This window comes from Myotis lucifugus, unplaced genomic scaffold (genome assembly GCF_000147115.1).
Source record: "Myotis lucifugus unplaced genomic scaffold, Myoluc2.0 scaffold_172, whole genome shotgun sequence".
Lineage (NCBI taxonomy): Eukaryota > Metazoa > Chordata > Mammalia > Chiroptera > Vespertilionidae > Myotis > Myotis lucifugus.
The window spans coordinates 2,672,667-2,685,634 of NW_005871220.1; the positions used below are offsets into that span (position 1 = coordinate 2,672,667).

A 12,968-nucleotide genomic window follows, 5' to 3' on the forward strand; every position below is an offset into this window, starting at 1 on the left:
AGCTCGGATTCTAACCCAGGCAGCCTAGCTCCGAAGTCCCCACTCTTAACTACTCAGACCCAATCCCTGCCCTCCTGGAGTTTGCATTCTTCTGAGTAGACTGACAGTAGACATAACAACAAATCATATCAGTTTAGAGGGTGAGAAGTGCTTTGAAAAAAATGAAGCACAATAAAGGGCTGGGGACGCAGCGGCCACCCTATCTTCACAGCCCATGCTCTGTGCGGGAGCCACCGGCTCGTGGATCCTTCCTTAAATGAAAACTGCCCTCCATGCTTCTGTGGCAGGAGGCTGAGGGACCAGCCAGAATAAATGTCTTCTCTCTCCTCTGACAAATGCCTCTTCCTGGGGTAATTGGATTGGTGGGACAGCGAGCACTGCCGTGAGCCCTAAGCCATTTCTGTGCCCCTTCGCCGGTCAGCCAGTCCCAAAAGAGATGACGGATGCCCAAATTAATAATGAGCAATGGCCCACACACGAAATCACCTTCCCCCAGCGTTTCCTCACGGGGGTGATATCCTGGCCCCCAGATGAAGTATTTTCTTCTCACCTCGGTGCCGAGGCAGTTCTGCTCATTCCTCTGGCTGACAGCAATTTGTGGGCATGGGTCCTGGTAGCTGGACGTTGACGAGGTTGCTAAGGAACAAATGTTTTGGTTACAAAGGCCTCCAAAAGCAGCATCGCTTTGTCATATCACTTCACATCATTTATTTTGTCCCTTAAAGACAGCCATGACCAAGGGGATATGGGTTTGAGGAAATCTAAATACAAACACTCGTTTCCTGCGAAACGGGGGAAATTTCCACTCCCCAAGCAATGACTATCCAACCCTCAGGTGTCAAAAACAAAGATCGTGAGCTTCTCTTCTATTATTATGATTTGCAAGTAAGTGACTCACAATCACAAAGTACTTAAATGGTTATTATTGTCCAGGCACTGCCCTAAGCATTACCTCATGCCATCCTTATAGCAACCCAGAAAGGTGGGTGTTAGTGTTCCCTCGCAAGCAGACCAGGAAGAAGGTAAAAGTAGGTTTGCCCAACTTCAAAGGGCAGCAGATGGCAGAGTCGGAATTCAAAACCCTGGTTTGCCTGATGGCAAAACCTTTGTACTTAGGATTATAGACTCTTTTCTTTTCAGTGATCACATTTCAAGATGGGAAAAGCCAGCAATTCTGATAACAGGGAAGTCACATTAGTAGATGCCTGGAGTTTTGTTCTATGAAGTTTGTAGAAGGGGTTCCAGTTGATGTCTGTAACCTACAAAAAACCTTTTATGGAGGGAAAGTGGTGAGACGGAGCTTAATCTCACCATGGTGGTTTTTATCTACTAAAGATCTACAGTTTGTCTTCTGAGAGTCACCGTGTATTTAAATGACTTTGATTGCAGTGATTTTGAAAGAGTTCACAAGATGAGCCCATTTTTACCCCGGTCTTACCGATTTTCTTGTCAACAAAAAAGAAACACTGGTGTCCTCTTCACCGTTTCCGTCATCCTCTCTGCCCAGCCCACACTCAAACACTGTCCTCTCTGCCTTAGAAATGTGCCTTCAAAGTTGTCCCCTCTTCCCAAGCACTATCCTATTCAAGACCCATGTCACCAGTTTCTGTTATTCCTTCCCAACTGGTCTCCCTGATTCATTTCATTCTCCCTCTAGAACATCTCATATCCTGACTCTACATGCAAATGCTTCAAAACATTCCTTTTATTGCTTCAGTCACTGCTCAAGGGCCTTCAGTGGCTCCCACTTGCCCATCACTGTTCTCTATGACAGGCCTCTCGTGAGTCACACTTGCTGTCCCCATCCCCCCATCCTGATAGCCTTTGCTGACCACTCCCTCTGTCACTGATGACTTCCAGTTCTGAACCTAGTTTCCATTAAAACAGAGCTTACTATTTAATTGCTGGGTTTTCCGAGGCCAGGCACTGTGAGGGCATTGTCATTGCAGCTAAACAGTTCTAGGTCCAAATTTTTGCTTGGCCACTCAGTTGCTGTGTGACTTCTAACAAGTTGCATGGCTTCTCTGAACCTCAGTTATCTTGGCTGTAAAAGAAGATAGAAATAGCATCTACCTTATAGGATTTTTGCAAGAATTGAATTGGATGATGATGAGAGATTCTAACATGTATTTTGTGTTTCCTCTGTGCCAGGCACTGTTCTAATTATTATCTTTTTCCGCCCAGCCTGTGTTGTTCAGTGGTTGAGCATTGACCTATGAGCCAGGAGGTAATGGTTTGATTCCTGGTCAGGGAACATGCCCAGGTTGCAGGCTCAATCCCTAGTAGGGAGCATGCAGGAGGCAGCCAATCAATGATTCTCTCTCATCATTGATGCTCTGATCTCTCTCTCCCTTTCCTTCCTCTCTCTGAAATCAATAAAAACATATTTATTATTTTATTCCTCACAACAACCCTATAATGTCAGTACTATGATTTTCCCAGGTTTGCAGATGGAGAAAGAGCTGGAGAACAGGGAGGGGGTGGAGAAAGAAGATGACAAAAATGAAGAAGAAATCAAAACTTTGGGTTTTAAAGCTTTTGGGATTTTAAAACTGTAGAAAAGAGATTGTGACCGTTAGTAATACAACTATTAGCAGTAATTATAAGCATAGTAAACGGCAACTGTTACTGCAACATTTGTGACTCTCGTTTTACTGGAGGAGCTCATAGTAAAATGTACTGGAAAGTATGTCTCCGGTAACTCATGGGGTGGGGAGGATGGGGGTCACAGGATTGGGTCTGCACCGAGTGTCTCACGTATCACTCTCTTCTTCTCCTAGTATGACTTCATGGAGCGCCTGGACGGGAAGGAGAAGTGGAGCGTGGTCGAGTCGCCCAGGGAACGCCGGAGCATACAGACCCTGGTTCAAAACGAGGCCGTGTTTGTGCAGTACCTGGACGTGGGCCTGTGGCACCTGGCCTTCTACAATGATGGCAAAGACAAAGAGATGGTTTCCTTCAACACTGTCGTCTTAGGTAGGTCAGGCCTCTCTGAGGTGACGTGCCACGGAGGAGAGGAGGGCAAGTTCTGGGCTTCTCTATAGAGGACACATCTCCCAAGGCGGTTCCTACTGAGTGGAGGACCAAAGCAGAATCCTTGATATAAGCCTCAGAATATCACCCACCTCAAATGAGCCCTGACTAAAATAGGAATAAAATAGGAATCTCGCCTAAATCCTGCGAGATTCACCATGAGTCCCAAGGATTCAGTGTGGTGAAGGCCTTGGGTCAGACCACCTGGCCCAGGTCCTGGCCACACAACACAGGCAGGTCACTGGACTGCTGGAAGCCTCAGTTTCCTCATGTGGAACGGAACCTCTAGGGCCGCCTCACAGGGCTGTTGTGAGGATTAAATAAGATAAACATATAAATCTCAAACATGTGATAGAGATCATAAATATTGACCACATCTGCTCACTTTCTCTTAAAAATCGAGGAAAATTTGCCCTGGCTGGGTAGCTTGGTCGGTTGGAGTGCCATCTGTGCACCAGAAGAATACAGGTTCAACTCCTGGTCAGGGCACGTACCCAGGGTTGTGGGTTCCATGCCCAATCAGGGAGCATGTGGGGGAGAGGGGGGAACCGATCAATGTTTCTGTCTCACATCAATGCATCTCTCTCTCTCCCCCTCCCTCCCTCCTCTCCTCTCTGTCTCCCTCCCTCCACTCCCTCTCTCTAAAGTAAAAAAAAAATTATCCTCAGGTGAGGATTAAAAAGAAATCAAAGAAAGCTCAAAACACAAAGCTTAAAAAAACTCAAAAATAAATCAGGAAAAAGACAGATATAAGAAAAAAAATCATAACTTTGTTCCCAAGTAGGTAAATATCAAAATGCTTTAATTAAGTACTTGTCATTTGGGGCTTGTTTTAGCCCTGCTTTTGATTAGCTATCAAAGGAAAAGCTAAGATTTTATCCAAATTTTCTTCTTATATGTGCATACAAACCCTACAAGAGCCCTGAGTTTGAGAAGATTTCGTGAAGTTTTCTAGAGCAAACCATAAGAATTTTAACAATCAAATAAGCTACAGATATTTTCATGAAATTTATTTTGTCATTAAGTTTTAATCTTCTTACTAATGATAATAAGTGGTCCTGGGTAGGAACTTGCTGAATCGGAGCAGGTTATAGACCCATTCCACAGAGGAATAAACTGAGGTTCAGACTACTGAGTCCCTCAAGGTCCCAGGATGTGAAAATGGTAGAAACAGCATGGGCTTCTGGGCTTTGCCCTTTGCCTTTCTGCAGCACCTTGTTGTCCCAACAGCATCTGGTTATGGATCTCAAGGGTCACTGGAGATGCCTGGATAAGGTGGTTTCATGAGGAAAGATCTGGTCGATCCAGGATTAAATCCCAGCTTGTCTTTCCCACATCCTCCCTAGAAAAGTCACTTACCTCCTGAGCCTCAGTTTAATTTGTGGGAAGGTAGTGAGCAAGTCCCTAAAGGGCAGATGATGTGACATCATGTATGGAACACACCAAGGATGGAGCTGGTAGTCCCTATATGAGAGCTGATGGTGGGGCCTTATACAGCTGTTTCTCTATTGACTGCATTTGAAGAACTGCTCTACCGGCCTCAGGATTTCTCAGAGGGCCTCCCTGATTCTTGAAAGATCTATGTTAGCCAATCTGAAATTCTTCATCAGAATGACACAAAATCAGATGGGCTTGAAATTCATCCTCATTCCCTCTGCTCAGGAAAGATTGGCCCCATCAGGCCAGCCAAATGCTCCAAAGCAGGGTTTGGCACACCAGAGCCCACAGGCTGAGCCTGGCCCATGGCCTGTTTTTACAAATAAAGTTTTATTGGAGCACAGCCATGTTCATCTGTTTATATATTGTCTGTGGCAGCTAAAATGACAGAGTAGTTGCCACAGTGACAGTTTGGCTCACAAAGCCCAAATATTTACTATCTGTCCCGTTCCAGAAAAACTATGCCAACCCCTGCCCTAAAGTAACATCACAAACTCTGTATGACCAAAGTCCCCGGAGAAGTTGCCCACAGTCGGGAGATTTCAGCATCAGGTTTGGTACCCAAGGTGGGAAATGCAAAAGGATGAAAACCAGCTTAAAAAAGAAGATGCCGGCAACAACGTCGAACTAGTTTGAGATGTTGAGATTGAAAAAAGCAACCTTTAGCTTAGGAACAGGAGGAGAAATGATATCCCTTTTGTCACCTTGTGTTTGAACTCATGCATAACAGCGCAAATCACGCACTGCAGCTGGCTTAGTTGGAGTCCACAAGCACTTGGTTAATAACAAAAACAACTACCACACAGGGTACCAGCCCCTGGATTAGGCCCTTTGTGGGGACTGTCTCCATCAGCCCATGGCCTCGCCATTGGGAGGTACTGCCAAGGCCCCGAGAAGTTAAACAGCTTGCCCGAGGTCTCACACAATTGGTAAGAGGTGGAGTCAGGATTCGAACTCTCCAGAGCCTGTGCTCTTAACCACTGGATTGCTTTGAATTCCAGCCAAAGAAATCCCTTTCCCCTGCACAGAAGGTTTTCTGGGGGTCAGATTATCTAATAACAGCTTCTGCCCCCCACCTCCTTTATCCACATAGACCCAGGCAATTCCGTAGTGGGATGCCCTTCCCCCACGCCATTACCCGCACCCGCCTGCCCATCAGAGCTGGGAATAGCAATTCTCCCCAGAGGCATTCTCCCGTCTGGACTGCAGCTCAAAGAGCGAGAAAGGCAAAGGTAATCGGCCTAATAGTTGGGCAGACACCTCAATACAGCAATGATAGTGATTGGCCCGCAAGACGGGGCAAAGAACAGTGTTTTATTTGGTTCAGAGGGTCTCCCACACGTATCTATTATGAGAATGTTCTCCATCGAGAGCAGCCAGGAGCGCTGAAAGTCTGGTGATAGGAACAGAAGGAAAAATGTTAGACGGTGTCAACCAGCGGTCACTCCAAACATACCTTTGACTTGGGAAAGTCTTGGGATGCATTTTGGAGAGAAGTGGCCTGCTATCAGAAGAGAGTGTCATCTCAGGAGCAAAGAGATACGCTCTCGCAGTGCGGGTTTAGGGGAGGCTGTGGCCACGTGTGAAATCCCACTGCCCTGGCTTCCTCCCATTGCCTGCCATTGTCTCCTCCGAAAACCTACACCAAGTGGACAAAAAGGAAAGCTGATAATGTCAGCAGTCATACTTAATTTGGGGGCAGAAAAGGGCCTGAAGAGGGTGGGCTCCCTTTATATTTCAGCCTTAATGTTTTTCGCTCAAAAGCTGGAGAAGTGCTTGAGATAGATGACCTTGGGAAATTAAATGAAAACTACTCTTTATTAAAGTTTTTGCTTCTTTTGGATTCTTCTGCCCTCCTATGTGCACACATGCGTGGCACACACACACACACACACACGCGTGTGCATGCACACGCCCATTTTGACTGCTGTTTACCAAGGACCCACTATGCACCAAGCGTGGAGGATACCCGAGTGAGCACTTCCGACCTGGTCTCTTTCTCAGGGAGCTCAATGAGAAAAGACAGGGACGGAAAGAGGCAATTATAAGAATTTAGGAAACACTGGGGCAGACTCAGAACCCAGACTGCGGGAAGGAAGACGCTCAGGAGCTAAATGTTTGCTAAACTGGGACTGAGGGGTACATGCCTCAGTTAAAGGGCAAGGCAGGCCTTGCAGCCCAGCGAGAGCCTGTGCAAGACCTCAGGCCTTTGGCACGGGCCTGTGGTGGCCATGAGCTCCCTGGCCTTTTACTCCTTTACCTCTGAAGTTGTTTGGTTTCAGAAAAGGGTCCTTTGGCTTCAGCGATGTCAATTTCCACCAAAGCATCCGAGGCCCAGATACGCTGTGAGAACCAATCCCTGCCTCGCTGCAGAGTGACTTCTTAAAATACAAGCTGGATGGTGCCCTCCGACATTGAAAACTTCTTGTCGGTTCCCATCAGACCCAGAATAAAATCCAGCAGAGCCAAGGGGACTACAACAGCTGAGAAGGGAGACGCTGTAGAAAGCCCTACCGCATGGTTTGGTTTTCCAGGGCAGAGTGGGAATAAATGGGAACTTCCATTTAAAGGAGAAACCTCCTTTGCCTTCCAGGCAACAACAGGAACAATTAGACTTGAGGGTCTTTCACCAGATCCATGTCCCCAGGGGCTGCGTCATGTCAACGTTGGGGCACAGTGGCCTGTGTGTTTTGTTTCGTCATCTTAGTAATTTGGAACCTGGACGTCTATTTATTTTAATTTAAAGTCAAATGAGGTAATAATAATCTTTAAAAAAGATGTATATTTCTGTACAGCTCCAGCTCAACGTGAAAATGTTCCAAATGACCCCTTTGAAGGTATTACTTGAGAATACAGATAGAAAGATAAACCATGAAATCGGACGGCCATGTAGGTCAGAACAAACAGGAACTAATTGATTTTCATGAAAAATAAGATCCACAGAAGCTAGGCATAAAAGGACTATTGTATAACCCAAAACTCACTACTTAATGAACCCCAAAATCATGCCTGAATTGATCAATCTCACATAGGTAGGTTTTTCCTTGTGAAAATCCCTTACAGCAGGGGATATTTTTACTCTACAAACCTGGGGTGTGGAACAGCTGCTGTCATGTGGACAATCACCCTCTGTACCTGAGGTGATGCCCACTGGCAGTCCAGCTCTCAGATTGGCTGGATGACAGGCTGGGGGAGGAAGGGCTCCGAGTGTTTAAAACTTAATATTCAAACATGGGGAATTTCAAGTTTTATATTCAGATAAGTCGTTTCTTCTGAAAAAGCCAAAGCAGCAGCAAAATTCGCCCCACAGTCCTGCCTGGGTCCATCAGGTGGACAGCGGTGGTTACGTCCATGGGCTGTCCAAGTTGCCCTAGTCCCCACCAACCCCTATTCTCTTCCTTCACTCACTGATGCTCCTCCCTACTGGTCCCCTGAGGTCGCTGTCACTGGTCTTTAAAACGGTAGGTGGATGCTTATTAAGTTGCTTCACCAGCAAATGGAGGAAAAGGTAACTGCTAAACTGCTCTCTCTTTCAGATTCAGTGCAGGACTGTCCACGTAACTGCCACGGGAACGGTGAATGCGTGTCCGGGCTGTGTCACTGCTTCCCAGGATTCCTAGGAGCGGACTGTGCCAAAGGTACTTACCCCTACTTCCCTGCCATGGTTGGAAAACAGAACGCAAGCTTCTCGGAGGAGAGGGGAGGGGAGGGGAGAGGAGGAGAGAAGGGGCACCCAAGTGGCCTCCCACCAAATCCCACTGGGACGTCTTGTAAGCCCATGCGTGCTAGAAGCCCTAGCCCTTTGGCAAAGAGTAGGGCTTGATTTATGACAATTGGCCAGTATACCTATAGGAGCAGGGCAGTTATCCTTGGCACCAAGGTGTGCTGAGGAGAAAGATTTGCTGAAAATGAGATGCTTGGATTTCCTGTAAAAGCAGAAGTGAATTACCATCACTCCTTTCTTATAATCATTAGCTTCTATGTAATGGAAGATTAAGCATCTCAGGGTTAGTAAATTTCATTCATTCTGGCCAGCTATGCTCTTAATCTAGGAAGTGCTATTTATCTTGGTGGAATCGGTTTTAAATTGTATTATTAATTTATCTGTGCTGCTTTGCACAGGATTGCTGGGGCCCTGGGATTCTTGGGGGAAAGGTAATAAAAGAAAGAAAATGACTCTCATAGGAACAGGGGGTTTAGGGGCTGCATGCCTGTTTGCAAGAGACCTTGAGCTTGACCTTCAAGTGGCGCAATCAGACACAAGGGTAGCAGAGAGCAGAGCTTCTCACGCTTTTTAGACACGGTGCACCCACGTGTGCATATGCTAGATAAATGCAACCAAAACATTGAAAGGAAACTTTCACAAAGCAACACTTGCCTTTACTCTGTTCCTCTTCTATTCTAACCTACTTCATTTTTTTATTTGACTTTTTAAATTTTTGTTTATCTTTTGTTTGTTTTCATCTGTATTATTGAAAGTACTACATAGTCCCCTTTTCCCCCCTACCCTACTTTATTTTTTAAAAAAATACTGGTTAAGTCGGGCTGGTGTGGCTCAGTGGTTGAACATCAACCTATAAACCAGAGATCATGGTTTGATTCCTGGTCAGGGCACCTGCCCAGGTTGTAGGCTTGATCCCCAGTAGGGGGTGTGCAGGAGGCAGCCGATCAATGATTCTCTCTCATCATCGATGTTTCTATCTCTCCCTCTCCCTTCCTCTCTGAAATCAATACAAATATTTTTTCTAAACACAGGTTACAATTATATTGATTCCCCACCCACCAATAGGTCATCTCCCAGTCTGAACAGCGGTAGTGGAGAGGGCCTGAGCCCTTGCTCTGCCATTAAGTATCTCCGTGACCTTGAGCAAGTGATCAAACATCTCTGCATCTTGACTTCCTCCTCTGGAAAAGTGGGGAGCCCCTTCCTGAGTTCGTTGTGAGCATGGTGTGACACACCCCACGCCCTTAGCAGAACGCACTGTGAGCCCTCAAAGGGTTTATTGTTTACCGCCTTTTAATTCATGCACATTATATTTACTTACATAATATTTACTTACATAACCTTTTCGTTGTTTGTATGTGCTCTTCAGTTAAAGACCATCCTTCCTTGAGGTTCTGAGATTAGTAGCTGTTCTGGTAATGCTCCATGGTGCCACCCCTCTTCCCATGCTCGCCGCAGGTGCAGGGGAAAATCCTATTTCACATACTCATGATATTTCGAGGACTTGCTGAACGATGACTGATGAGTGAATGGGGCTTTTTTGTGCCTACATGTGTGTAAGGCTCATTCCTAAATGGCACCCATTAATGCGGAAGATTCGGTTAACTTGTCAGATACAAAAAGAAAAGAAAAGAAAAGACAGCACGAAGACACGGATGGTTCTCTCGGCTGCTCTTCCCCTTAGCACTCTCTGCCCATTGGCGTGGGGACACATCCCCACGCAGACCGTGAGGCCTGGACCTCGGGTTCCGAGGGGCCCTGATGGAGGAAGATGGTCAGAGCGCCGAGTCCCCGTGCTGAATTCTTTTCCTGGCGAAGGCTTTACAGGAGAGAAAACCTCAGTATCATTTGAATGGCTCTTCTTGCATAATCTAATTTTCCTGGGAGTGAAGGCATTGATGGGGGCAAGGACAGAGCGGTCCTTTTACGTGTGCCTGCAGACGGGCTGAGCACTCGGCTGCACGGGCTGTGAGCTGTAAATGTATATTAACACCGACACACATCGATGCATTATTAATCCCCAAAACCATGTGTGTTCCGGCGGCACATCCAGCAACTGGCCTTTCAGGCCTAAGTACCCTGGCCATTTAAGAACCCTCCGCTCTAAATCCATTTGCCGACGAGCGGCCACTCTGCATTATGGATCTGTAATGGGGTGTGCATTTAGCTGCTTAAAAGGACTCTCGGTGTGTTTTGCATTCACCACCTGTGCTGGGGCGGGGCGCCCCTCCGAGTGTGCATTAGCCGCGGTGTATAATTGATCCTTGCGAAACGAATATTGAGTGGCTGTTAAGAGTAGTTACTCCTGCATCCTCGGAAGCTGTTCCTGAAATCAGCCTTTGAACTCGGACATTTTAATTTCGCTGTTGATGCATACGGTTGACAAGATTGAAGCGTTTAAAGAATAAAATTGCTTTCTCCTTGTTTCCCCCTTTATCCTTGGCTGAACGGTGTTAGGAGGAAGCTTCTCTGTGCCCCAAAGATGTTCCTTCCATGGTATTTCTGAAATGGACCCAGTTTCGGCTCTTGCATTAACAGCACTTTCTTCTTTATTCCAAGCCCTTCTTGCCCGAACTGCGCCCTTTCATGGACCACCTTAATGTTTTTTGCCAAATTCATGGGCCATCAGCATTATGATTTATTTAACACTAGAGGCCCGGTGCACGAAATTCGTGAACGGGTAGGGTCCCTAGGCTGTTAAAGTCAGCTCAGCATGTTGACATGGGAAATTTTACCTTAAAAGGAACAATGTTCAGTCCGGCCAGTGTAGTTCAGTGGTTGAGCATCGACCGATGACCAGGGGGAGGTCATGGTTCAATTCCAGGTCAGGGCACATGTTCAGATGGTGGGCTCGATCCCCAGTAGGGGGTATGTAGGAGGCAGCCAATCGTTGTTCCTCTCTCATTAATCTTTTTCTCTCTCTCCCTCCCTCTTCCTCTCTCTGAAATCAATCAAAATTTTTTTTTTAAAAAAAGGAAGTGTCCAAATCAAAAATTTTTTTAAAGAACACTGGAATCAATGTAATTGGTAGGAAATGTTAATCCCACCTGTAACCCTTTCAGCAGCATTCAATCCAAGTCAGCTTCTCACACTGATTTCCTATCGAGGATGCCAAAGTGGACCTGAGCACTGGGAAGCCATCCTTGCTCCTCTAACCCCTCATCTCCTGAGTCCTGGCTCCTGAAAAGTAACACCACCCACCAACTACACCTGTATGGTAATGTGAGAGCCCCGTAAAAACGGACACCCCCCCTTTAGTGGGTGAATGGAATGATCAGTGCCAGACTTACTTGGCTATGTTAAGCCTCTACTTCAAATCATTTCTAAACTAGAGGCCCAATGCACAAAATTCATGCAAGAGTAGGCATTCCTTCCCCCGGCTGCCGTCACCAGCTTCCCTCTGGCACCTGGGACCCGGGCTTCCCTCAGGCCACCGGCAGACACCCAGGACCCAGGCTTCCCTCACAGCCCCAGCTTTGTCTGGAATGTCATCCAGAAGGACATCCGGTCTTATTAGCATATTATGCTTTTATTATTATAGATAAGAATCATTGTTAAGTACTAAATATGTTCCGGGCATTGTGCAGAGTACTTAATACATACTTTTTCGTCTTTATATCAACATCAAGTAAATCCTATTTTAACCACCTTTCCCAATGTTTATAGCATCTACACTAATAAAAGACAAAGATGCTAATTGACTGTACTTCACTACACCCATCAGCCAATCAGAAGAGTATGCAAATTAACCCAATAAAGATGGCTGTTAAATTTGCATACTGCAGGCAGGGCGGGGCAGCGCCATCCGCTGCCCGCCCCAACCCCGGGATCGGGCCTGCCATGTGCGTGACCCGAGGCGGCGGGGCAGGCACTGCGGGATCGGGCCTGCCATCTGCCACCCAGGGAGCAGGCCTAAGCCAGCAGGTGGTTATCTCCCGAGGGGTCCCAGACTGTGAGAGGGCACAGGTCGGGCTGAGGGACATCCCCCCCCATCCCCCCCGCCAATGCACAAATTTTTGTGCACCGGGCCTCTAGTATATATATCTTTTTTTTTTCTTATTGATTTCAGAGAGAAAGGGAGAGGGAGAGAGAAATAGAAACATCAGTGATGAGAGAAAAATCATCAATCAGCTGCCTCCTGCATGCCCCACACTGGGGATTGAGCCTACAACCCAGGCATTTTCCCTGACTGGGAATCAAACTGTGACTTCCTGGTTCGTAGGTCAACACTCAACCACTGAACCATGCAGGCGGGGCCCAATGATTACAGCTTTTTATATTTGAAATCATTTTAGCCTTGTGGACAAATTGCAAAAACAGTACACAGAGTTTCTATATAGGGTTCACCCCTAATGTCAACATTTTAAATTACCGTAGTCCTATTATTGAGACCAGGAAATTAACATTGATGCAATGCTATTGACTAATTTTCAGACTTTTTTTTTTCCAGTTTTGCTCTTTTATTCCAGCCCAGATCCCACACTGCCTTTTCTGGTCATGTCTCCCGAGTCCCCTCCGCTCTGAGGGTTCCTCAGGCTTTTCCTGTCTTCTGCGCCTCCCATCACCTTGACCGTTTTGAAGGGTGCTGTCAGGTATTTTGCAGCACGTCCCTCAGTGTGGTCTACCTGATGGTTTCTTGTGACTTGATGGAGGTTATGCATTTTTATTGAGGTGCCGCGCCCTCCTCAGTGAAACCTATCAAAGATGCAGTTCTGATTTTTAATAAGAAAAAAATGTAAAATGTGGTTGTGTGTGAGTGTCAGTATGTATGTGT

General features: G+C 46.4%; 1 protein-coding gene across 1 annotated transcript in view; it reads left to right on the plus strand.

The window, feature by feature from the left end:
• Positions 1-12,968, plus strand: part of TENM2 (teneurin transmembrane protein 2) — an 881,884-nt gene that overhangs the window by 727,024 nt on the left and 141,892 nt on the right. The window contains 2 exon segments of the mRNA XM_023760070.1: positions 2,781-2,976; positions 8,007-8,108. Coding sequence (XP_023615838.1) covers positions 2,781-2,976; positions 8,007-8,108 — 298 coding nt within the window.